Source organism: Castor canadensis, chromosome 6 (assembly GCF_047511655.1).
Source record: "Castor canadensis chromosome 6, mCasCan1.hap1v2, whole genome shotgun sequence".
Taxonomy (NCBI): Eukaryota; Metazoa; Chordata; class Mammalia; order Rodentia; family Castoridae; genus Castor; species Castor canadensis.
In genome coordinates, this window is record NC_133391.1 from 6,901,458 (window position 1) to 6,927,186 (window position 25,729).

General features: G+C 48.1%; 2 protein-coding genes across 4 annotated transcripts in view; both read left to right on the top strand.

Annotated features, from left to right (window-relative positions):
- Stag3 (STAG3 cohesin complex component) overlaps window positions 1–9,552 on the top strand; it is a 28,175-nt gene extending 18,623 nt beyond the window's left edge. Inside the window, exons 25-33 of the mRNA XM_074075603.1 lie at window positions 130–231; window positions 722–870; window positions 1,059–1,187; window positions 1,281–1,438; window positions 6,013–6,190; window positions 6,755–6,856; window positions 7,151–7,232; window positions 8,898–8,969; window positions 9,237–9,552. Of these exons, the coding sequence (XP_073931704.1) occupies window positions 130–231; window positions 722–870; window positions 1,059–1,187; window positions 1,281–1,438; window positions 6,013–6,190; window positions 6,755–6,856; window positions 7,151–7,232; window positions 8,898–8,969; window positions 9,237–9,275 (1,011 nt within the window). The 3' untranslated portion in view covers window positions 9,276–9,552. The remainder of the gene's footprint in view (window positions 1–129; window positions 232–721; window positions 871–1,058; window positions 1,188–1,280; window positions 1,439–6,012; window positions 6,191–6,754; window positions 6,857–7,150; window positions 7,233–8,897; window positions 8,970–9,236) is intronic.
- Window positions 9,553–17,617: 8,065 nt separating this feature from the next.
- Window positions 17,618–19,255, top strand: Pvrig (PVR related immunoglobulin domain containing). Of its 3 annotated transcripts, none has more exons than XM_020185606.2 (6): window positions 17,618–17,781; window positions 17,865–17,962; window positions 18,047–18,230; window positions 18,310–18,430; window positions 18,506–18,563; window positions 18,657–19,255. In XM_020185606.2, exons 1-6 carry the CDS (start codon window positions 17,721–17,723, stop codon window positions 18,972–18,974), a joined length of 840 nt encoding a protein of 279 aa, XP_020041195.2. In that variant the 5' UTR covers window positions 17,618–17,720; the 3' UTR covers window positions 18,975–19,255. The 3 variants fall into 3 exon arrangements, with proteins under 3 accessions (XP_020041195.2, XP_020041196.2, XP_020041194.2); XM_020185607.2 differs by having other exon boundaries at window positions 17,619–17,781; window positions 18,062–18,230; XM_020185605.2 differs by having other exon boundaries at window positions 17,619–17,781; window positions 17,865–18,230.
- Window positions 19,256–25,729: the final 6,474 nt, after the last annotated feature.

A 25,729-nucleotide genomic window follows, 5' to 3' on the forward strand; every position in this document is an offset into this window, starting at 1 on the left:
TGCTGAGATTCATGTTTCCCTATCTAAAGCTTTTTGGGAAGAAGGCATGATTAGGGATGTGAAGAACAACCCAAAGAGGAAGTCTTTTCCTATGGTTAAACATTATCTTCTCTGTTTCTTCTCTTTCAGTTCTACAACGACTATGGGGACATTATCAAGGAAACATTAACAAGAGCAAGGCAGATTGACCGAAGTCATTGTTCCCGAATCCTGCTGCTGAGCCTCAAGCAGGTGCTCCCTGCAGAGGGCCTCAAGTCTGTGGCTCTGTCTACTCTCAGCCTGTTGGACTGTGAGATCTTTAAGAACAGGAACCTTATTTTGAGTCTCAGGTCACATGACAGGCTCCTTTATACCTTGCAGGCCCTTAGAAAATGTTTCTAACTGGTCAGTTTCCATCCCAACCCCATAGAAATCAACTTTCCTTTAGGACCTGGGAGCACCAACAATGAAGCAGTAGGCAATTCCTAATTATATTTTAGTCTGTTCTTTCGTAGCTCCTTCAGTTGCCACAGACATTTGTAATTGCTGTTACAGAGCGGGGCTGAAGGTTCTTTACTCCAGGGGATCAGGGGTTGGGGCACTGTTGGGAGGAAAAAAGGGAGGAAATTAGTAAATGGTGTCCCAAGTCCTGTGAAATTGCTGAGCAGAGAGGGGAGTGTTGTGCTTCTCTAGAGCCATCTTGTCCCTCTCATTTCAAACATGCCATGTCTCCCGGACACAGCTGTACACAGAGCTAATGCAGGAGCAGGGTCCTCAGGGCCTGAGTGAGCTGCCAGCCTTCATCGAGATGAGAGACCTGGCCCGTAGGTTTGCCCTGAGCTTTGGACCCCAGCAGCTACAGAACCGAGACCTTGTAGTCATGCTGCACAAGTGAGGAAGTGCTGGTTGGAGGCTGGGTACAGGGAGGGCTGGGAGTGAAGTTCCAGGGTGGGGGTAAGTATGTGAAGAAGCAGTAGTCAAATTGGTAGTGGATGTGCTCTGGGTGACAAGTAGGGATGGGGGAGGGTACACTTACACAGGGAATCTCAGACTTTCTGAAATATTTCTGCCCAATCAAGGGAAGGCATCAAGTTCTCCTTGTCTGAGCTTCCTCCAGCTGGCTCCTCTGAGGAACCCCCCAATCTGGCATTCCTTGAGCTCCTTTCAGAGTTCTCTCCCCGCCTCTTCCATCAAGATAAGCAGCTGCTGTAAGTTAGTAGGTGGGCAAGCAGAGATGTGGGTTATGGAAGGACCTGGTGGGGGGACTGATGGCCACTTCAGCCTCTCTGCTCCTTCCTTAGACTGTCCTACCTGGAAAAGTGTCTGCAACGGGTCTCTCAGGCACCTAGCCCTCCCTGGGGTCCAGTGACCACCTACTGCCACTCCCTTCGCCCTATGGAGAACACAGTAGAGGCCAACCCTCAGGGCCACCCCCGCTCCAAGAAGAGACGCATTGAAGGTAGGGGGCTGGGGAGGAGATAGGACACTTGGTGCTGCCCTTCTGGTTGCCTCTGCTTAGTTGAGCAGGAAGATGGTCTTTGACCTCGTTCAGACTTTTAATTTGTCACATATTTCATTGAGTATCATCTATCATTAAAGGTATTCATTTTCTTCACGGTTTAGCTAACTTAAATTAAAACTTAACTAAAAATAGCAGACCTCTATGAAAAATGAAAAACTAACACTAGAAGCCCAGACTGAACTAAGCATCCTGGACATTCAGGGCTCCCTCCTTGATGGCACACATTCCATTGTTTTCTGTATTTTAGGGATTTTTGCACAGTCACCAGATCACCAGTTGTCTTATATATGTAATTTAGCTAAGGTTTTCTCTTTAATCTGCATTTTTGTACACACTTATTAAGTGGTAGTATCCTAGAAATTAGTTTGATATTTTAGTATGTGTTTTCTGGTGTATATTTTGTTTTATTTATTTTGGAAGGCCATGGTAGTGGGGTTTGAACTCGGGGCCTACATCTTGAGCCACTCTACCAGTCCTTTTTTTGATGGGTTTTTCCGAGATAGGGACTTGGACAAACTGTTTCCCCAGGCTGGCTTCAAATCACAATCTTCCTGATATTTGCCTCCTGAGTAACTAGGATTGCAGGCAGGCATGAGCCACTGGCACCCAGCTTAGTGTACATTTTAAAGTGTGACTTTTTAAATGTTACAGCTTTATTGAGTTATAATTCAAATACCATAGTATTCAGCCATTTAAAGTATGCATTTCAGTGGCTTTTAATATATTCACCAAATTATAGAGCCATCACTACTATCTAATTTTAGAACATTTCATCACTCTAAAAAACTGTGTACCTGTTAGCGGTTACTTTAATTCTCTTTGTCCTCCCAGTCCTGGGCAGTATCTCTAACCTGCTTCCTGTCTCTGATTTTGCCTATTCCAGACACTTTATCTAAATAGAACCATTAAATATGTAGCCTTATATGTCTGCTTTCTTTCACTTAACATGTTTTCAGGATTCATCTGTGTTTGAGAATGTATTAGTTCCTCACTTTTACGGCAGAATAATATTCTATTTTATGGCTAGTAACTTACTTTGTCCATTCATTGGACATGAGTTGTTGCCCTTTTTGTTTTTATTGTTAGGCATTTTGCTGCTAAACATTCACGTACAAATGTTTGGAGATATAGTGACTAATAATGTTAAACTTTTTTTCACGTGTCTGTTAACAGTTGATCTTTTTGGAGAAATGTCTATTCAGATACTTTATTCATTTTTAAATAGAGGTGTTTGTCTTTTTGTTGAGCTGTAAGAGTTTTTTATATATTCTGGATAAAAGATCTATCAGGTATATGGTATGCAGACATTTTCTTCAATTCTGTGGGTTCTTTCCATGTTGTTGATGGCAGCCATTAAAACACAAAAGTTACTAATTTTTAAAACTAATAAATAATTGAAAGTTGATGAAATACAACTTTTCTATTTTTTCTTTTGTTGCTTGTGTTTTTGGTGTCATAGTTCAAGGAACTAATCCAAGATCACAAAGATTCACTCCTATTTTTTTTTAAAGTTTTATAGTTTTAGCTCTTAGATTTAGGTCTACAGTGAGTTAATTTTTGTATATGTGTGAGGTAGTGTGTGATTTCTTTCTTCCTTCTTTCTGTCTCTCCCTCCCAGGGCCTTGCACACGCTAGGCCCTTAAGTGTTCTATCACCGAACCCTAGCGTGATTTCTTTTTTGGCAATACTAGGCTTTGAACTCAGGGTCTCATGCTTACTAAGCAGGCACTGTACTACTTAAGCCACTCTACTAGCCCTTTTTTGAGTTAGATGTTTTCAAGATAGGGTCTCATTTGCCTAGGCTGGCTTCAAACTGTGATCCTTCTGATCTCCCTCTGGAGTAGCTAGGATTATAGGTGTGAGCCACCAGCACCCAGCTGATTTCTTTTTTGTCTTCTGTATATCACCAGGAAATTGTACTTTAATCAGGTAACAAATGAATATTTGTTAATAACCAACTATACATATGATGCTGTGTTTCAGAGGTAGGTCAGGAAGGATTATTGTCTAAATAGAAAGAGGGAAAATACATTTAAAGAAAATCTGAATTATGACTATTTGTCAATAAATAATGGCCTTGAAGGTTGGTACAAAAAAATGCTATAGAATTCAGAGGCGGGAGATAACACTTTAAGTTTAATTGATCTATGAAGGCTTTCCCAAGACTAGAATTTAAACTGGAGTTTTGAAAAAGAGTAAGTTTTATACAAGGTGAACAGATAAAGAACAAGCATCCAGGGGTCACAGAATAGCATGTGCACAATATGGAAAGGTGTATGTTAGCCTGCCATAGATGAGGATTAATTTGCCTAAAGCAGAGAGTTTATAAAGTTGAGATAAAAGTGAGAAGATTGATTCTGTTGTTCATTGAGCAGCCAACTGAGCACCAGGAACTGGGAATGCATCAGTAAACAAAAATACACCTTCCTTTAGTGTATGCCAGACAGTGATAAATGCTATGGCAAAAAAGCAGGGAGGCAGATAGGGCGTTCTTGGAATGGTTGCAATATTATAAAGGGTAATAGGGAACTGAGAAGGCCTCACAGAAAGTGAATGTTGGGCAGAAAATCTAAGGGAGGTGTTTAAAAGTGAACTTAGGCACATTGTAATTTTAATGAGCTTATTTGACAAATCAACAATTTGTGAATTGAGTAGTACCAGTCTGCGGGCTCTGAAGGAGAAACATTTGTAAGGTATTATTCAAAGTTAGACAGATACTTGATTGGTTAAAGTGGATACTCTGGTTAGAGGTTAGTTGGTGGTTTCTGACTGGTTGAACTTAAATTTCAGTCTCCTAAGTAATACATATTAAAATTGGATTCTGGCTTGCTTATGTAGGGACCCAAGGCATTGGAACTGTCTCAGTCTAATGGCCTCCCAATCAGTTTCTTAAGAGCGTTCTGAAGGAGGGTATATTTAGCAGGGAGCAACTAATCCAAAGGCCATGAGGAGCGATACTCCTGATGTGTTCAGGGAACATCAGAGAAGATTGTTGTGGCTGGAATGTAGCAAATGGAAGATCTGAGACCAAATAGGTCACAGGAATCCAGAAGATATAAGGGCAACTAAAGACTCTGTCTTCTGTTCTGAGTGTAGTGGGAAAACATCAGGATACTTTGGAGAGGACTCACAGGCTCTGCCTGAGTCTGATAAGGATCTGGCTGCTATTGGAGAACTGAAGGTAGAGGGGCCAGGGTAGAAGCAAGGTGGCTGGAAGAGGATCCCACCAGGTGATAAGCATGCCCAGAGCAAGTGTGGAGATGAGGAGGAGGGGCTGATTCTGGATGCATTTCTGAAGAATCTCTAATAGGAATCTGAAGAATCTCTAATAGGAATCCTGGACAAATTAGATGTTGGGTGTAAGATAAAAGAGAGTTGCTAAGGACTACTTCAAGGATTTGGAAGGATGGGTTGAGGTCATATGAATTGGGGAGGGTGTGAGTGGAACAGGCTGTAGAGGGTGATCAGGGCTTTGTTGTTAGCCATGCACACCCAGGTACAGATGTTGGACAGACATCTGGGAATCAGAAACTGGAGTTTGGGGAAGAGCTAGAGGCTGGAGTCAGTTTGGAACTTGGCAGAATGTAGGTGGTATTTACTGAAAGGCAGGGGAAAATGGAGAAGAGGCCTCTTCACCATTACCAGATTGGTGAGCTAAGAATGATCCACTGGAGGCCCAGAGTTTTCTCTCTGAGGACAAGTTCACGGGTGCTATTTCCCTGTTTTTTATAGCCTTTCACATGAACCATTGGCAACTAACTTTTGGATTGTTGGTCTCAGTGTACAAGCATGGCCTTGGAGGAAGAGGGTGATGGGTGTATGAATATTTACCACTGACAAATACTAATAGCCATTTGGCCAATATTTTAATAGCATCACTTGGGTTTTCTCAGGGAATGAGCTCCTCAGAGAAGAACCTTTGACATCTTCCTTTGTCTTTTCCAGTCCATAGGGAAGAGCCCTTTCTTTCAACTTTCCTATCAGACACCAACATTGCCATCGTCTCCTTTTTTTTCAGACTTTCACAATATTCTGCCTCCCATTTTCCCGTTCCTTCCTGGTTCTCATGCATCTACTGTATGTAATTCAGATGCCATTTTAAGCTCTTTTCTAACCACAGAAATCTGGAATGAATAGGATCTCTGATGTCTCCATTGTCCCAGACCTCTCAATCTTAGGGATTCTACAATCTCTCACATTTATTTTCAAATGTTGCTATCTGTGAAATGGATATTTGTCTGTTTTTTCATCTTGTTTTATAAGCTGTTCAGTAGCTTAGGAAAATCTAGGACAATGCCTCCATACAATCCCACAGGTCTTACATTGTAGCACACAGTGCTGTGCATTCAGTACATAGGACTGTGCTCATTTTTGAGGTGAAACAGAATGAAGCCATGTAAGTTTTCCATTCTCTTTTGCTTAACTTACCCTCACCAAACCTGGGCAGGTCTTAATAAAGCCACCAGGGTAGGTCCCTGATCTGTTTTTTATGTGCATCTACTTCCTTGCAGACTCTTACAGGCACCAGGGAGAGGATGTCTCCTCATCTCAGGAAGAGAGCCTACAGCTGAACAGTGTCCCACCCACACCCACACTCACCTCCACAGTGCTGAAGAACAGGCAACCACTGGGGGCAGTGGGTGACAAGGAAGAAGAAGAAGATAGCTCAGAATCAGAGCTCATGCACAGGTGAGGCTGAGGGGAGACAGCATCTGGTCCCCAGTTTAGTGTTCCTGTTTGTTCTTGTTTGCTCTGTGGCACACCCTCGTTCTTTGATGTTCCTAGGATGCTTTTCCTTTTTATAATTTCAAGATGTCTCTCTAGCTGGGTGTGGTGGTGCACGTTTATAATCCCAGCTACTTGGGAGGCCGAGATCGGGAGGATCACTGTTCCAGGCCAACCTGGGCAAAAAGTTAGAGAGTCCATCTCAACCAATGAAGTTGAGCGTGATAGCTAGTGCCTCCACTCCTGTGGGAGGTATAAATAGGAGGATTGTGGTCCAGAGTTGGCCTAGGCAAAAACACAAGAACCTATTAAAAAAAAAAAGCTAAACTAAAAGCAAAAACGGCTGGGGGCATGGCTCAAATGGTAGACCACTTGCCTAGCAAGCACAAGGCTCTGAGTTCAAACCCCAGTACTGCAAAAAAAAAGTCCTCTCATTCTGAGCTTTTCTCCCCTTCAGCACTGGCACCCTGCATCATCTTTTAACCCTATACTTTTATCCTGTCACTAATCCTTTTCCATTCTCAACAGCCAGCCCCTCTCAGGCACCCAGCGCTCAAAGTTCTTGGATGCACAACATTTTGGGACTCTGCAAGACCCGTCAGGCCCTAGTCTGGGCAACCGGCTGACCCGGTGAGCTTCCCCATCCTCTTCTGGCTTCACTGCACGCTTTATACCCATTCTGTGGGGGAGTTTCACCTTAGCTAGTGCTTCTCTGCAGGTGCTTTTTGAGCTTGTTTTAATTCTAGAACACTTCTTCCAACACAATATGGATCCCTAGTGTGTAAAGAGCAACTCCCACTGAAGCCTAGAGCCCAATGTTCTGCTCCACTTGCTGCCCACTCTCTTCTTGGGTGCCTCTGAAAAACACTTGGGGGGACCTGAAAGGACAGTTTGAAAACTCCCACTTTTTGCCACTACCGGCAGACTCAGCCTTATGGAAGAGGATGAGGAGGAAGAGTTAGGAATTCTGGATGAATCAAGTGAAGAATGGCAAGGAGCAGACAAGGTACATGGACCTCTCTCTCTAGACATGGATGACAGGTAGGAAATGTGCAGGGATTCCCCTCTCAGTCCTCATTATTATTTTGGCTCTGAATGCTGCTTAGGACTGTTAGACAGAATCACAGAGGACAGGAGGAGAAGTTGTGAGTTGCTGTGGACTTGGATTTGACTTTATTTTTATTAAAGAATTAAAACAAAGTTAAAATATGAAAAAGGCTGGGAATAGCACTCCCGCTCCCAATCCCCAAATAAATACTGCTGTCTGTGAGCCTCTTAAGAATTCCAATTGTTCCAAGCCATCGTAGAGCCAGGAATGAAAGACTATCAGTCCACTCTTGCAGCCCATTCAGTGTGGCTCTCCCTACTTTCCCCCACAGCCTCCTTCCCTCTCTTCTGACAGGGCTGCCCACTTCTGTCCCTCTACTTGCTCCCTTTTCTGCTTTTACTGTCCTCCTCAGGAGGAGGCTCTGTTGTAGTAAGTGAAGCACAGAGTTTAGAGCGAGGTGGCCCAAATGGGAGTCTCAGTTCCATGTCAAGTTACCTGTTGCCCCTTCTCAGCCTGTTTCTTTGTATTTACAATGGAGGTTTTACACAAAATCCAAAGTACAAGTACCTTATGAACTGCTAAGGGCTAGCCTTTAGTCAGTTTGGGCTGCCATAACAGAGTACCATAGCCTGGTGGCTTATAAACAACAGACATTCATTTTATAGCACATCAGGGTAAGCACAGTCCAATAACATTGAGGGCCCACTGCCACTTTGAGATTGTTTCATGTTCTCACATGGAGGAAAGATCAAGCTAGCTCTCTGGCCTCTAAGAAGGGCACTAATCCCAGTCACAAGGGCCCCACGTTCTGACCCAATCACCTCCCAAAGGCCCAACCTTCTAATATTAACTACTGTAGGGATTGGGATTTCAAAATACAGATTTGTGGGGGCCACAGATAGTCTGCACCAGTTTACCTTTTTTTTTTTTTTCCAGTACTGGGGTTTGAACTCAGCCTCACACTTGCTAAGCAGTAGTTCTACCACTTGAGCCACTCCACTGGTCCTTTTTTTGTGTTGGGTATTTTCAAGATAGTCTGGTGAACTATTTGCCCAAGACAGGCTTTGAACTGTGATCCTCCTGATCTCTGCCTCCTGAGAAGCTAGGATTATAGGTGTGAGCCATTGATGCCTGGCAAAGTTTCTTTCTTTTTTTCTTTTTTAGCAGCACTGGGGTTTGAACTCAGTCAGGGCCTTATGTTTGCTAGACAGGTGCTCTTACCATTTGAGCCGCTCCACCATTCCCAATTTATGTTCTGCTATTCTTTTGCTCTCTGTTTTGCTCCATAGAGAAAAAATGCAATAGAATAGATCCAGGGGAATGTAGGCTTTGTGCACAGAGGAAAATCAAAACAATGACACCTTCATACTAGAGACCAGCCAGCAAGCCAGCAAGGCCTCTATTCAGATCATCTGTCCTGAAGTGCTAGGAAAATCCCATTCTTTAGCTCCAATGTTGAGTGTATTTTAAGGGGCTCAGTCAGCAGGCCAAGAGGCTGCACTTCTGTGGTGACTGGCAGCTCCTTGTACCTGATTCTATAGGACTGCAGTAGGGACCATGTTTCTGCTGGCATTAGACAGGAGTGAGGAAAAACCTTTCTAACTTTCGGCCCATTTCTTCTAGCAAATTGGTAGCCCCACTTCCCCCAGTGAACATGGGCCGGACCTCTTAGATACTACAGAGCTGAACATCGAGGTGAGTGTGCCCAGAGCTGGGGTTATGTGTTCCTTCAAATGCTGGTAGACAAACTGCATAGCTGTCAAATAGAAAGGCCAAAGCTCTTGGGTGGCCTTCTGACTGTCTCTGGAGCTTTGGGAAGGGAAGTTAGGATCATCATCTGAGATTGTTCAGGCTTCAGTTTGCTCTCTGGACTGTTGCTGTGACTCTGTGTCTTTCATCTTTTTCATTACAGGATTTCTGACAGGACTCTGAGCCCCTCCTCTTCTCCATTCTCCACCTCAGGGTCATGAGCACTTGGAAAAGGCAAACAGGAAGAACTAGCAAAATGAAGCATTCCTTCAGGCTTGGGTCAGCCTCTAAGGGGAAGAAGATGTGGCCTTGCCTTTCTAATGTCCCTTTCTCTGATAGTGGTAGGTAGAGAATTTGTGAGCCCCTGTCCTCTCTAATGTACCATGGCTCTGCCCCTCTGATTGTTTTCTACTGTGCTTGGTATGGGGTAGAAGTTTTATCCCAAAACTGGAGATGGTAACTGCCTCCCTATGTATAAAGAATCTATTATTTGGGTCTTCTTCCTCAGACTCCTCTAAGCCTTAATGATGAGCTCAATAAACATGTTTCAATCAGTTGGTTCCCAGGTCTGTCTTGAGATTGTGATGCTGATGGAGTTCTTTGGCTGCTGGCACTATGGCCCTGAATACACATGCCCCACACCCCCAGGTGTTTTGTCTGTAGGCTGCCAAGTATGATGGCTCAGTAGTGAGGGATGGGTGGGGCAGGGGCATTAGGGAGAAGCTGGCCATCTCTGAGCAGTTGATCTGGTGGTGAGGTGTTGTGTGTTGAGGGGAGGGAAGATGGCTCTGATTGGCAGGTAGGTGAGGTGGACCTTATGAAACTCCCTGCCACACCCGCTGACATCACACTTGTTGGCAACCATCACCCAGGTGTTCTTCGTGGGTAATTTCATTTTCCTTTCCCAAAGACATCTGCCATATTTTGGAATTTTATAGAATCATAGTAGCTGAGAGATAAGAGGAAACTGAAAAGTTACTGTACATGTACAACCACAAATCTAAGTTCTGGATGTCACCTTCTTCATCCTTCTTTCCCCAAGCAGTTCTTCACAGGTCCTGTCAGGTGTCCTCCAAAACTTATCTCTTTGTTCTTGCTGTTGTCATCTCAGCTACATTGCTACAATATAGCCTTGGGAGACCTGCATCTTTGAAACTTGTTGGTTCTTGTTCCATGTTTTGCAGCTGCACAAGACTTGTATTCTCTCTTTCATTTGAAAATCAATGGTAAATAGGAAGTCAGTGGAGTTACTTCCTGCTTTCACTACTTTCTTTAGATTCTCCTTGTAGATAAGATTTTCAGTTCTTCCTTGTCTTGGGAACCTCTTCAATTTTGGGTTCTCAATGTGGTCCTTCAGGCTAACCACAGTCATTCAGTCAGTGCTGTGCAGAAAGAACCATGACTTCTGGTGATCAGGCCACTCATCCAAAACCGTTTCTGCCACCTCCCTTCGTTGTTGCTCCTTTTCTTCCCTCCTTTCCCTCCCACTTCCGAATGAAAGCTGGGAAACATTGGGAAGGGCCTGCGGTGGGACACAGGCTGGTAATCCATGAGGCAGAGAATTGACAAAGCTACACTTTAATAAAAAAAAAAAAAAAAAAGGAAAGTTGGAAAGACAGCCTGGGGATGGCTCACTCAGAGACCTAGGTGTGTGTGCCCATGAGGTAGCTCCAGGGAGAGAAGGAGGCCTTTTATTGTAAGCTGAGAACAGTGAGAAACTGAGGTTAAAAAAATGGAGGTCACTAAGAATCCAAGAGGGCAAAGTGTCCTGAGGCATTTAAATATCAACAAAGCTAAGGGTACTTTAGAGAGAGCTTTATAGATAAGGGCAGTCAGCCTAGTGTAGTGTATTGATCGAGTCCAGCTTCAGAATCTGCAGAGATTTTATACCATGTTCCCCAAATTCTTCGATGGTCTTCATTGAGAGGTTGGGCCCCATGGAGTATGGACTCTGTGATTATTTGACACAGAGTATGGTGAAATGATACCAGTTTGTGAGCTCAGATTTTAATGAAACTGGCAGTTTCTGTTTTCCTGTTTTTGTTTTTGAGAGACAAGACTTAACACCTCCAAAGGCTTTTATTGATCACCTAGTTACAGGTATATACCAGATACAGCATTAGCAAGTTTGTTTGCCAAGCTTAATGTTTTCCACAACTTGTCTTTTCTTGCCTGCCTCCTCCCTCGTGTGGTGTTTCCTGAAAAAGAAGTGTGAGCCTGTGTGTTAATTCTGCCCTGATTAATCACCACCCAGGCATTGTCCTAAAAGCTGGTCCTGTTTCTTAAGAAGGTCGGTCTTGGAACCCTGCCACCATGCTGTGAGAAAGCCCAGTTAGCCTTGTTGTAAGGCCATGTGCAGGTGCTTCCTCTAGCAGCCCTTGCTGAGGTTCCACCAGTCTCCAGCATCAGCTGCCAGATGTGCTCAGACTGAGTCAGGTGATTCCAGCGCCTGGCTCACCAAGTTCCCCAGCTAAAGCTCAGGTATTGAGGGGTGGGAGAGAAGAGCCATGTTTTCCTTGTCCTTCCCACATTCCTGACCATGAATCCAAGTCTAGAGGGGTTTGTTGTGTTGCCATGCTAACGGGAACAGAAATCAGGAGTCCCGTGACTCCAAAAGTATGGAATCTTTGTCAGTTAAATTTTACTTATAAATTATATAAGCATTTACTCCTCATTTTGTACATTATAATACAAATTTAAAATATACTGGGTGATTAAACAAAATATTGCTCAAAAATTTTTTATTGGTTAAAAGTACAGTTTTGCACTTTTTCTAAAGAACAAAGTGTGAGAGCAAAGTGAGAGTTTTGAAGTTTTAGTTGAAAGCTTTTTGATGTATACATCTATAACTGCAAAAAGTTTCTCAAGTGGAACAGATGCCTCTTTGCATTTACTACTTTAATAGAGAACTTCAGAGCCCACTGAAATTCTCCAACTGGAAAACTTGTGTGCAGGTGAGAAAATGATTTCCAAGTGCAAATAGTGCGTTTCTACAGGGGACACACAATGTCTGGTACCTGAAAGCCAGTGTGTCCTGTAGCATGTATGCTGGAGGCAGTGGTAAAAAGCTGTGGGTTTGGTTTTCCTCTCTTCCCTCTGCATGCTGATTTTTTTTTCTATTTTTGGCTGTTACTGGGGTTTTTTGAACTCAGGGCCTTATACTTGCCAGGCAGTTGCTCTGCTACTTGAGCCATGACCCTAGTTCCTTATGCTTCAGTTTGGTTTTGATAGGATCTTTGACAGGTGAGAGCACCAGTGACATTGCAGAGCAGTAAATCAACTTCATTGTAGTTTTGAAAGTAAGAACTTATCTTCATTTCTCCTGCGTATCAGTGGATGTTGGGTTCCACCTGAGGTCTTACAGCCCACCATGACCAACTCAGCCCCAAGCTCTAACAAGCTGAGGAGATTGGGGGCCTCTTGGTACCTCAGACTGGTCAGGCCCAGGCCACACCAGACCCTGAGCTGAGGCCAACTTGGGAGACACATGGAGGTCTAGTGAGTGCTGCTAAACATATGCTTCTCAGGGGCTGGTACTGCTGTGCACTCCCTGTAATCTCCATACTTACTAATTCTTTTTAAATCATTTAAAATAATCTTCAAAAAGGGTGTGTGTGTGTGTGTGTGTGTGTGTGTGTGTGTGTGAGAGTGATTAGAACTCAGGGCCTAACACATGCTAGGCAAATGGCCTATCTCTGAGTTACACTCCAGCCCTTTTTATTTTTATTTTTGAAGGCACTGTGATTTTTAACTCAGGGCCTATACTTGCTAGGCAAGTGCTCTACCACTTGAGTTACGCCTCTAGCCCTTCTATTTTGGTGTTCAGACAACATCTTGCTACCTTTTTGCCCAGGCTGGCCTTGAATTTGTGGTCTTACTGCCTCAACCTCAGTGCTGGGATTATAAGTGTGTACCACCATACCTGGTAAGCCTTATTTTTTTTAACCCCTGTTGTGGCCATTACTACTGCCAGAAGTGAGTTGGTGTCATCTGCTTGGATTATAAGGTTAAGAGATTTCCTTCGGAATTGCTGACAAAGTCTTTAGCTACTAGGCAAGTCACCTCATCTTTGAACCCCAGGAGGCTGCAGGGTAAGAGAAGAGTCTGCCTTGATGATGTGCTGGGGGAGATGGTGAGAGGGAGAATGTTTCTTTTCATACATAAGAATTTTGGGGCTCTCTAGAGCCTACCCTGGGGTCAGGATGAAAACCATGGTCCTGGAAGGTCCCAAAACAGAGTCACTTCAGTGCAGAGTCAGTGACAAACCTGGGTGTGTGCTGAATGGGGATGGTGTGGAGAAACAGCACAGAAGAGCTGTGGTCAGGAAGGAGGAGCAGAGAAATAACCGGAAGAGTGGAAGATGGGCCAAGATGAACCTGGGGAAACTAGAGAAGACCACCAGTGTGCAAGGGAACCCAGAGCCAGGGAAAATTTGAAGGAAGTAGATTGGATTTGCTTCTGTAGATTAGAACATGGAAGGATTGACAGTGTGGGTAGAAGCCAAACGTGTCATTTCTGAGGCTCTTGGAGGTGTGCTTCAAGCCCCAGGTCCCTCCTGCCAGGTCAGAATACTGCTGTCTGCTGATAAAACTGTGTAGGTTGTTCTTATTTATTTTTTTGGTGAGACCGGGGTTTGAACTCAGGGCTTTGCACTTGCACAGCAGGTGCTTTACCGCTTGAGCCACACGTCAGTCCATTTTCCTCTGATTACTTTAGAGATGGAGTCTCAGGAACTGTTTGCTTGGGCTGGCCTCGAGCCTCAATTCTCCTGATACTCAGCCTCCCAAGCAGTTAGGATTATAGGCATCAGCCACCAGTGCCCAGCTTTTTCATTTTTTTTTTTTTTTTTTTTTGGTGGTACTGAGGTTTGTGTTCTGGGCCTCAGGCTTGTTAGGTGCTCTACCACTTGAGCCACTCCACCAGCCCCTTCGTTTTTAAATTTTTTAACTTTTTAACAGTGGATGAGACAGCTCCACATAGTGGTTAATGCAGGCTCTGGAGGTAAAATTTTTCTCAAGGTTCAAATTCTTTTTCACTATTTTGGACCCTGGGCATGTTACTTCCCATAGAGTGAGTGGTAAGTGTGCAGCTCACATGAATCACTCAGAGCAGATTGAGCATGTGATGGACACTCAGCTGTTGCCTCGTTATTTATACTACAATAAAAAGTAAAATGTAATTACAGGTATAGAGGGAATAAGTGTCCTTTATCCATTATTTAAAACATACGTAAAAGTAAAATAAATGTAGCAGTTATGAGTCTTCCTCCACAAACTCAGATGTATAGAAACAACTTTCTTTCCTCTGATTTCAAGCTTTTCTGCTCTTCTGGTGGAAAATTAATTCATGAGTCTTCCAGTTTCCCTCCTTTTCCCTAAGGTTGTGCCAAGGCAGTGGGGAGGGAGATGCCTCTGGGCCTGTGCCACACAGCATGAGCCCTCGATCTCTCATGCCAGATGTGGCCACAGGAATGTTTCCAGCCCCAGCCAGCAACCCCCAGTCCTGCCCCTTCCAGTGAACTCAGAGCCTGCACTGCCTTATGGGGGCTCTGGCTTGTGGGCTGAACTATGCTTCCCTGGCTTCTCAATTCTGAACCAGGTTCAGAGAAGCTCAGGTCTCTGAGTTTCCTTAAGGAGGTTGAGCATTTGAACCAAAAGCAGACTGATCTATAGTGTCTGTTCCATTCCCCCCCAGTCACAGCTCTGCCAGTCACATGGCTTCCTTAGACCTCTCTCTGCTTGGAAGCTAGGAAGGAAAGAAATCCTGGAGAGTACCACAATTAGTTATTATCTCGAAAACATCCTAGATTTTTTTACAGCCATTTTACTTTCTCTGGAGAACTTGTGCCCTCCAGGACCCTGTATTTTGGCAGAACCAACTGTTTTTGTTTGTATTAGGCCCAGGTGGTCAGCAGGAGGAACGGGACACTCAGGGTGAGCTGGTTACTTCCAGAGGAGGCTGGGTTGCAGTGGTCAGGCCTTCCAATGGAAGCACCTGAAGTAGGGAGGAGACAGCTACTCAATCTGCTGTAAGGTACAGTAAAGGTCATGAAGTTCTATGTTGTCACGTATTCCACAGAAACCACAAGGAAAACACCCCCTGGGCAAGGCAGTGCATGCCTATAATCCCAGATGCTTGGGAGGTGGAGGTAGGAAGATTGAGGTTTGAGGCTGGGCCTGGGGAAAAGAGAGAACCTATCTCAAAAACTAAAGCCGAAGGGACTAGCACATGGCTCAGTTGGTAGAACACTTGCCCATCAAGTACCAAGGCCCTCAGTTCAAACCCCAGTACTGCACACCCTAAAAAACAAAGCAAAAAAAAACCCCTCCAGTATTCTGAAGAGAAGGGGCTAAACTCAGGGAATGTCTCACACGGGATGGTTGCTTATCCTTACCTGGGCAGAAATGTCAGCCTGCACTGACCTACTTAACCTTCACTTCCACTGTGAAGCAGTATCACCGCTGTTTGGTGTTTCTTTGGAAGGTGAGGTTGCTTTGCCCTGAGGTCACAAAGCTGTGACATTACAGTTACTTCAAGTGTTCGTAGCCTCACTACAGGCTGATGACAGGCACCATTTCATAGCAGCAGGCTTTGGGCTGTGGCTACAGGGATTTCAGCAAGAAATGTCCAGGCAGCAGGTGATGTTGCCAGACCTGTGTCATCCTGCCTGTACCACTGGGCCAATTGTGAAGAGTCCAGCAGTGCAGGCCTCAGATTGTAGGTCTGTTGGCCTTTAGTGTCTCCGGAAACTCACTAGGAATAGCCAAGAAGTTCTGAGAAGAGTCCTGGGCCCTCGAAAATACCACAGCATACGAGTACTCCAGTTAGGGGCACGTATTGCTGATACAGGAATAAGAAAGTCACTGGCGCGATGAGGAAAGGGAAGTCAGAAATAGACATTATCTGTAAGTTTTTCTCATAAAGATGGTATGATGGTTCATATCTGTAATCTCAGCTACTCAGGAGGCTGAGGCAGGAAGATCATAAGTTTAAGGCCAGCAAGACTGTCTTAAAAAAAAAAAAAAAGCAAAAAACAAAATGAAAACTTACTAAGGGAACAGAGTGGCTTACAAGACTGAAAAAAGTTGAGAACACCAGAGAGGTGTCTTGTGCCATGGCTTTCAAATCCATCAGAGTTCTGAGGCCCCGTCTGCATTTGATCAAAAAGGCAGAACCTCTTAAAAAACGCTGAGGCAAGAAAGAGTAATAGGGTAAGTATGACCAAAGTGCTTTGGAGAAAGTCAAGGGTCAACAGAATGCTGCCAGGGCAGGAGGCTGATTAGATGTCTTTGAAGGTTGGTTTAAGGGCTGTGGAATGAGAATAAGGTAACAGCTTGCCCAAGAGTGGAAGTGGATTATGGGGGACACTCCAGGATGAAACAGATGCTGAACTTGACCTGGAAAGCTGGGCCTCAGGGAGGGGCCCCAGGGCAGGGCCATCTCTTCAGTTCTCACCACATCTGGGCAGAACAGTCGTCAGACACAGCCTGGGACTATCCCAGATTCAGGTTCACAGCAGGTAAAGGATTCTGAGCCTGGACAGGATCATTTGTCCCTACATACGCAGCAGCGTTCTAGCCAGTGTGTTGTATCCTGTAAATGATGGTGTGCAACAACGATTTGGAATGGTGCTTTGTGGGAATGGAAGACAATGTGGTGGAGACCACAAGGGGGTCACCCACTGCCTGCCTGACTGACACACCTTGTGGGTAAGGGCCAACCTATCCTGTCACCTCCAAATGTGACAAATAAGTGTGCTGGTGAGGTAGGAGCGGGCAGGGAGGCTGAAAGGAGAAGCAAGGCTGGTAGCAGAGGAAGATTTGGCTCTGGGTGAATTAGGGCAGTGGGTTTCACAGGCTGCTGATAGATGACTGGCTGTATGGAGACCAGTTCCTGGATTCATTATTCCTGCTCTTCCAGGCACATTATGACAAATCATGGAGGTCTCAGTGGAGTGGTAGGAAATGGTCAGTGGTCAGCATGGGAAGCCAGCAGGATGTCCTGATGTGTGGCGATAAAAGCCACAGGTGATCATACTTTGGGTTACCTGTGGAAGCAGCTGGAAGCCAGGTGCCATTGACCATTGGCATGAAGGGGGTGGAACTCGGTGAGGGGCAGTGAAGTTCTGTCCTTGGGCACTTAGCAGCTGTGTGGGTGAGAACAGGGTTGCAGATTAAATGTGGGACCATCAGCATAGAGAGCGTGGAGAGGTTGCCTTGGATGTGAGCTGAGCCCCCAGCTCATAGGGGGCCTCCCTGCTGGCTTCCCTGTTTGGAGGGTCTCCTGAGTTCTGCATTCCCTACTCAGATGGGTGGGGCAGGGGTCAGAGCCTTATCTCTCATGAGCAGTCAGGTGCCCTCCCCCCTTTCTCTCTCAGGAAGGAACTCTATTTTCAATGTCTCCTGCAGCACTTCTGCCTCCCCCTCCCCAATGTGGCACAGCCAGCACCATGGAACTGCATCATGACACCCAGGTCAAAGAGAAGCACAGTACTTGGAGACAGAATAAATCCTGTCACTGTCACTTTAAGGGGGGAACCCATCACCCTGAGTTCACTATCTCTGAGGCTGAGAGCAGGAAGTGGGTCTGGGCTGCGGGGAGCAGCTGACCTGCTGACAACATGAGAACTTCCTGGGAGGAGAACAGGGGTGCAGGGGCCATCCACCCAGCCCCCAGAGCCTGGGTCGCTAGAGAGCCATGGCCAGGCCCCCGGAATGGGTCTTGCTCTGGGCACTGCTGACGCTCTGCATCTCTGCAGGTGAGTGTGGAGATCGCAGGGAGGTGGACCCACAGGAGAGGCAGTGTGGAGACACCACTACTGACCTTCCTGTCCTTCCTCAGAGACCCCCAGGGTGTGGGTGCAAGTCCAGAGGGAGGCCTTCAAGCTCTGGCCCTTAAGGATTCGCTGTGGCTTCCTGGGACCTGGCTCCATCTCCCAGGTAACCGTGAACTGGGGGGGACATGATGATGCCGGAGGGACCCTGCTGGCTGTGTTGCACCCAGAATTTGGTGTCCATTGTCAGGCCCCTGTCTGCCAGGCCCAGTGGGAAACCAAAAGTACCATTGCTGTCATGCTGGAGGGGTCTGAGGCAAGAAGCTCCTGGGCCAATGCCACCTTCTGCTGCAAGTTTGTTTCCTTCCCGGATGGTTCCCAGGAGACCTGTGGATACCCTCAGTCTGGCTCAGTTGAGCACAGCTCAGACCAAGGTGGGGCAGGGGAAGAAGGGCTGGGGACAGGGAGGGCCTTGGCACAGGCTGTACACCTGAAGCCTCTCTTTGTCTCCAGGGTCCCCTGCCCTGACTCAAGCCCCCATTCTGCGAGCAGACCTGGCCTGGATCTTGGGGGCCTTAGGGCTCCTCCTCTTGGGCTTCATCTTTGTCTTCTATATGCGCCGGCAGAGGCGTTGGTAAGACTATGCTCAGTCTAGGTTCTCACTCCACTGGGCTAGCCAGCCTCTGCCTCTGACTCCTTTCTCTCCCAGGTCTGTCATTAGGCTTCAGCCGTCTCTCACCAGCACCCAGGCACAGATGCCAGCTCAGGTGAGGATGGGGGTGGTGTCTCGAGTGGGGTGCCAGGGCTGGAACTGGCTGGGCGGTGAAGTCTCACCTAGCCTCCTTCCCCTTCCTCCACAGGCCACCAGCCAAGCCCGTCTGACTGCTCTCTACCTCCCCTACACCACCACCACTCTCTGCCCAGAAACTCGGGACACCATCCACCCCCACCACTGCCTGCCCCAGTGGGCACCACTGACTACCTACTCCACACACCAACCCCTGGCACCTGCACTCTGGGCCTCTATATGGGTCTCCTCACGAAGCAGTTTTGTCTGTGTTGAGAATGGACTGTATGCCAGGGCAGGAGAGAGGCCTTCCCGCACTGGCCCCAACCTCACCTCTTTCCTTGACCCTCTGGGGCCCAGAGCCATGGAGAGGCACTTGGGAGTTGAATGACAGAGACCAACTCCCCTCCGGGCCTGTGGAACCCCCCTGTTGGCATCTGTGTCCTGGGTGAGGTCATCTTGTTTCAAGAGGCCTCTGTTAGGTGTCTGCACTCACCTCAGTCAGGTCCCACTTGCAGATGTGGTCAACATGTGGGCACGTTTGGGCACAGGAGTGAGCACTGAAGTGACAAAAGCCCCTTCTAGGTTATTTCCTGTTCTGCACATGTCTCCACACTTCCAGGTGACGTCTGTAACAATGTCAATAAAATAGTTCCTCTGATTTGGGCCTTAGCTGGGCCTTTTCTTCTTTGGGGGGGTTAAGAGATGAGGGGCAGATTCAGTCCCTGAGCAGTGGGAACTAGGGTAAAAGCAGAGGGGACAGGGCCTCAGCATGGGGGCTGGAGTAGCTAAGGGACACCAGGAACTGGGAAGATGGGGTTCGGTGGTACCCACCAAGATGGTCCAACCCAGGTCTCACCATACAAACTGCTAAGACAGTAGGGACTCCTGAGGCTTCAACTCGAGGAAAGTCTCTCTGGTCTGACTGAGCCTTTCTCTGGGAGGTTCCCTGGGTGGCCTGGGGTGAAACCTGGTTCCACTAAGTTGGCCTACCGAGGAAGCCTCAAGTTCCCATATTGCTCTTCCCGCCCTTATTAAGCAGGGAACTGGACATTGGTTCCTAGCCACCCCTCTCTGCGTGCTGGCCAATGGCCTGGGACACCTCACAGTCTTGCTAGAGGAGACGACATGGTGAGAGCTGCGTGAGCTGTGAGACTCCCCAGCAGCATGGTGGGTTCCCAGTGGTGTGGGCCTGCACTACCAGCCTCTCTCTGATTGGCTCACAGAAGCCTGCCCAGAGGCTGAGTCTAACCACAGAATGTTCTAGCATCTAGCTTACTATTCAGGCCTGCTGTGATGTGGCCCTCCCAGGATCCGAACCCATCCAGCCCCCAGCTCCACACTGCATAGAGGAGAGGGCAGTTCAGGGGTGGTCAGGCCTGCCTTTCTCAGCTGGCGGTCAGCCTCCTCCTCCAAGAAGCCCTCTGCACTGGCCTAGTCAGCTCAAGGCAGGAGGAAGGGAGTTTAAGGCAGAAGTCCCGGGGAGGGGCAGGGCAGGGAGATGTCAGGAAGGAAGCCAGGGGGGGTCCAGCACCTGGGGCAGGGTGTGGAGCAATGGGTCCTGGAAAGCCTTAGGCGCTCCCTAGAAAGCTTTTCTAGGATGAGGAAAAATGGGAGTCCCAAGGGACCCTGGCCCATTGTGGAATAGGGAAGGGAGCCCGCCCCCCTCAACCCTCCAGCCTGGTTTCCATTAACAGGAGGCCATAGCCTACTTGATCTGGGTCCCCAAACACCAGAGGACCCAGGAAGTCTCCTCACAGCTGTCACCTTACCCCCACTGCCCAACCCAAGAGCCAGGACGGAAAGCAGGGGACGAGCCCTAAGAGCTGAGCTGTGCCAGGGTGTAGCCAGGCCACAGACCTGGGGTCAGTCGTCTGCAGGCCCCTTTTTCAGAACTTTGTATGCTTAATACTGTGCAAATTGAGGCCTGAGAGAGGTGACTTTCTCAAGGTGACAGAACTGAGTTCTGAGACCTCCAGTTTTCTCCCCTCCAGCTACCCAAGGGTCCAACCTCACCCCCACCCCCACCCCCATCCAGGTCTCCATATCATCCATATCATGCCAGGTGACTCCCAAGTACCGGACAAGTCTGCTTTGGGCTGTTTATTTAGGCGTGGTCACCCAAGGCCTAGGCAAGTTTTTGGGTGAGGGGGGTGACGGGGGGGGGGTGTGTGGAGAGGCTGAGGTCTAGAGCTGCTCAGGAAACCACAAGGTCACAGAACCAAGAGGCAGAGGGGCTCTTAACGGAAGGCAGTCAGCCCTGGTGACCACCAGGTGGCGCTCTGTCCGACCACTGTGCATCTCCACCTGGTGGCGGTGGACCAGACAGCGGAGTGGACGGATGGTTCCCCAGGGCCCCAGATGCCAGGCAGGAGACAGCGGGCAGCCTCAGAAGAACTACAAGCAGGGACACAGTGTGACCTGGACGCGTCTGCATCCCGGGCTCCAGTCCCACCCTCTCCTTTCCAAAGGCGGGCAGCAGGACTGAGCTGGGCTTCCCAGACCATGCCCAGCCATCACCCTCTGCCGGCCAGCTACCCCAATACAAACCGGCAGGTGGCCCCCCGACAAAGGCCACTCAGCTTTCTGTCCCTGGAGATCCTGAGCCCTCCTTCCTCTGTCCAGGCCCTGCCATCCTCAGCTCAGTCTCCTGACCCTCCTTGGTAGATGTCCCCAGTCCCCAGCCTGCTGGAACCTCCTTTTCCTATCCTGATCTGCCTTCCAGTCCCCTGCAGCTCACAATCCAGCCTGGTGTCCTGTAACCCTAATGCCCTCTGTCATACCTGCAGAGCCCAGCAGCCTCCCTCCTGCCATCCTTGCAGGCTGGGGTCCACTGTCCTGGGGCAGTCTGGCCTCTCTTAGCTCTGGCCTCCTCAGTTGCCACCACCTTTAACTGTCCCCGGGCTTTCCCTCCTCAGCCCCTCAAGGGGACCTGCCATGAGACCAGGGACCACAACTGCCAGCTGTGTGTGTGACCTCAGGCAGATGGTCAGGCCTGGGGCCTCAAACTATTGCCAGCTGCATTGTTCTCAGGGCCTCACCACCCACTTACACAAGGTGGCTAGGGTACCTCAACAAGGTAAGAACTTCTGAGGCAAGAACCTACAAAAACCAAATCAGATCTAAGGACTCAGCCAGTTAGACCAGGAAGAAGTCCCTGGCCAGGTCAGTGTGGGGCAGAAGGGGGCCACAGTGGAGACAAGGGAGACCCTTTCTTCCTCCTGTTCCCTGGGCCAGTCCAGGCCACATGGTGGACTCACTCTTCAGAGAGAAAACACAGGCTGCAACCCGGTCCCCAAGACATGAACACACAAATACACAGGACATTAAATCTGTAGGCCTAGCTGTAGGGTGGGGGCAGTAGGGTGCAGTGGTGTGAGGGCACTCCATAGACCCTCAAGAAGCTTCATTTCATCTCCGTGAAATGGGCAGAAAGCAGGGCTGTCAATAAAGAGTCTAGGGTCTGGTACTTGCTAAGCCACCATCTCTGCCTGGAAGAGTCAGGGCAGCAGTTGAAGCAACAGTGGCCTGTCCCTCTGATAAAACATGGTCACGTTAGCTCCCAGAACAAGAAATGGATGGGTGAGGAGGATAGCAGACACCTGGCAACCTTGGGTTTCCCAAGCCCCCACCACAGCCACTCCCCCAGAGTTCCCAGCAGGCAAAACTCAAGTTCCTGACAGTGGTTCCCAGGACTGCTGTGGTGACTGTCTCCTCTGTGATTTCCAAACAACAGGACTGGGGAATCTACCCCCGAGATAGCAATTATATTCAGGATTTGCCAAGCCAAAGGAAAAGGATGCAGGGATTGGGCCCAGAAAGAGGCTACCAACCTGTCCCATGTCCTTAGAGTACTGGCCAGCAGGGACCTCTGCACCTTAGGAACATAGAGGGAAAGAGCAAGGCCCCTCCCCTCTCTCTTCCTTGCCAGCCCCTGCCATCCACCTACCCCACCTCCTCCTGCTTTCCATCCTTTCATTTCCTGTGATGGTTAATTGTTACTGGCAACTTGGTTGGATTGAAAGATGCCTAGGAGATTAGTAACGCATACTTCTGGGTGTGAGGTATTTTCAGAGGTGACTGGCATGAGGAACAGCAGCCGACTGGGGAGTGGGGATACCTGGGTGACACTTCTAACAGGCTGGGGCCAGGATGGAAGAAAAGCAGAACGAGGAAGCCAGCCAGCATGTGCACACTCCGCTTCTTGAGCAAGTTTGTCTACTGCTGCTACGACTGCATGAGAACTTCGGCCCCAGATTCTTAGGCCTTTCAACACAGACTCGCTCTGCAACCCTCCAGGGAGCTCCAGACCGGTTCATTCCCAGAATGGGGTTGCATCCATTGTCCCCCTTCTTCTGAGGCCTTCAGCTCTTCAGACGGAGTAGCCACCGGTGTCTCTGCTTTCCAGTGTGCCAACAGCTACTGTTGGACTGTCTAGACTCTGACCATGTAAACCAATTTCATAAATCCCCTTTTATCAGTATATACAATATGCATTACATGTTCTACTAGTTCTGTTCCTTTAGAGAATTCCTCCAGAATTACACACTTCCTGTGGGAAGTCCCAGGTGCTGGGTTTATAAGGGGTAAGTCAGGTCTCTTATGTGCTGTACAAGGGGGATGTCAAAAAGCAGAGGAACAGCACTAGAAATGTTAAAAGGAAAAGATCAGATGCCCTGGGAAGGACTGCTGATGCAGATGGAATTCCAAATAAGGGCCCAAGAATGAGGTGGGAAAGATGAGGGAGAGACCATTCCGGCAGGGAAAGCCCTGTGCAAAGGCCCTGAGGCTGGAAGGAGTTTGGCATTGCAAGGTTTCAAGGAAGGTCAATGCGTGTAGAAAAAGGTGAGTAAAGAAAGAGGCAGGGGGAATGCAGGAAGCACAGCGTGTGGCCAACAGGTAGGCTGTGGATTTCGTTATAGGTGCAGTGGCACCCTTGGTGGATTTTTAAGCAAAGGAGTAACCTGACAAGATTTACATTATAAAAAGGCCGTTTTGGTTGCTGCGAAGAAAAGACTTGCATGTTGATGTGATGGGCAGGCGAGGGTAGACAAGGGACATGAAATTCCTGCCACACCCCTGGTGGGAGATGGGCCTTGTAAGCCAAGCGTGCAGAGGAATGATGAGGGAAATGCAGAGGGAAAGATATAAATGGATCCAAAATCTATTTTGGAGACAAGTTATCCAGGCTGTGGTCACCTCCAGTTTTCTGGCTTGAGCAACAAGGTGGGGGTCAGGTGCCACTCTTTGAAATGGAAGATAGAAGCAGAGGTGTGTTCCAGAATAGGGATGAGTCAAGGGGCTAACGACAGCGTCTGTTGAGATGCCAGAGCCACAGATAAGGGCCAGGAGCACTGACACCTCTTCACACCCAGCAGGCATCTGCATGCGAAATGTTCCTGGGAGAAATCAGGGCTGTACACTAACATTGAGGTGTATGGTGGTCATGGATTGCAAGGCTCAGAGTGAAGCAGCCCATTCTCCATGGATCGATCCACAGCCCACAACTTCCCTTCATCAAAACACCAGCAGATTTCCTGGTAGAAGTTGACTAACTGATTGTAAAAATTTCAGACTGGCTGGCCTTGGGAGGAGTGGTCTCGTCCCCAGTATGTGAGGCCACAGATGCCAGAAAATCAACAAGACAGAAAATAAGGAAATAGAGCTAGCACGCTGGGCTCCATGATGAATATTTCAACACAGAACGTAAAGATGCCACTGTCTATGAGCTGAGGGCATGCATGGAGGGGCAAGGGGCTACTATAGGAATAGCCAGGGCCAAGGAGGAAGGGGAAACAGGAGCTCAGGGAACTCAGGGAGATCTAAGGCAGAGGCGCTCAAGAGTAGACCATGGGGCTGGGCACCAGTACTCATGCCTGTAATCCCAGCTACTCAGGTGGCAGAGATCAGGAGGATCATGGTTCAAAGCCAGCCCGAGCAAATAGTTCACAAGACCCTAGCTCAAAAAACCCATGACAAAAAAGGGCTGGTGGAGTGGCTCAAGCAGTAAGAGTGCCTGCCTAGCAAGTGTGAGGCCCTGAGTTCAAACCACAGTACTGCCAAAAAAGAAAAAAGAAAAAAAAAAAGAATGGACCATGGCTTTGTCACTGTCCCTACATGGACACACTAAATCTGACACACACACCCCCCAAGGCCGCATGCCAGGAATGGCTTCAATAGGCTCTGCAAATCTTTGACCCCAAACTCTAGGTCCTCCTTCACCTCTCTCCCCATACACCGTGAAAGCGCTGTGGCTCTGGGTGACTCCCAGGCCCTATCAGTTCTGTTGGGGGAAGACAGGATAAGCACGGCATCTCTGATAGAAATCACATTCCCACAACAGAAGCCCTCGTGGGATTCAACCAGGTTAAGGTCAATGAAAATGACACTAAGTATGTGATTTGGCTCTAAGGAGATTGCAGGTGGCAGCAGTGGGGGCCTGAGCCCACTAGGCAGCCTGGACTCCAAAGAAGTTAACCAGAACTTATTCTGTACAAGTTCTGTGGGGCCCAGGCAGCTGGCCCATGGCACCCCTGGTGGTGTCCAGCTTCTTCCTTGGGTGGCTTGGAAATCAGGTGACTTTCCACCTATAGTCCACAGCTAACCAGACAAAGCCAAAATGGAACCCAGAGGCCAGCCCCTAGGCTAGGAAGGCCACCCATGAGAGACTCTACTGATAGAGCTAGTGGATCCTTGTCCCACATTTCTATCTGGGACCAATTCAGCCCAAAGGCTCAGTGCCTCAGTTTCCTCATGGGTGCAATAAAGATAACAGTATGTCTACCTGAAAATGTTGGGAAGGTGAGACTGAGGCCCAGCTCAGGTCAGTGGGCCCCAGGAACACGTGACCTACCAGGACAGGTAGGGAAAGCAGACACTGAAAGAGGACAGGTGCTGCCGGGCTGGCCTCGGGGCCAGCATAGAAGAGGCAGTTAAGATTAAAGGGAAACTGAGGAAAAAGGGAAGTCAGCCTCTGCACCAGTGACCTTAGGAGTCTGATGCCCACTTCCTCTGGTGTCATCACGTCTTCTTGTCCACCTCCGCTCAATAAGCTGATGCTAAACCAACTTGATCCTAGGGAAGGGTGAACAGAGTCTCCTATAGAGCCAGCCCTGTGTGTCACCAAAGCCTCTGCCCCAATTTCTC

Bases quoted from the DNA above. Each gene is read 5' to 3' on its own strand.
- Pvrig (XM_020185605.2), top strand. From the start codon at position 17,721: ATGGCCAGGCCCCCGGAATGGGTCTTGCTCTGGGCACTGCTGACGCTC. The intron at 17,782-17,864 runs GTGAGTGTGGAG...GTCCTTCCTCAG, and splicing joins GACGCTCTGCATCTCTGCAG to AGACCCCCAGGGTGTGGGTG. The intron at 18,231-18,309 runs GTGGGGCAGGGG...CTTTGTCTCCAG, and splicing joins TGAGCACAGCTCAGACCAAG to GGTCCCCTGCCCTGACTCAA.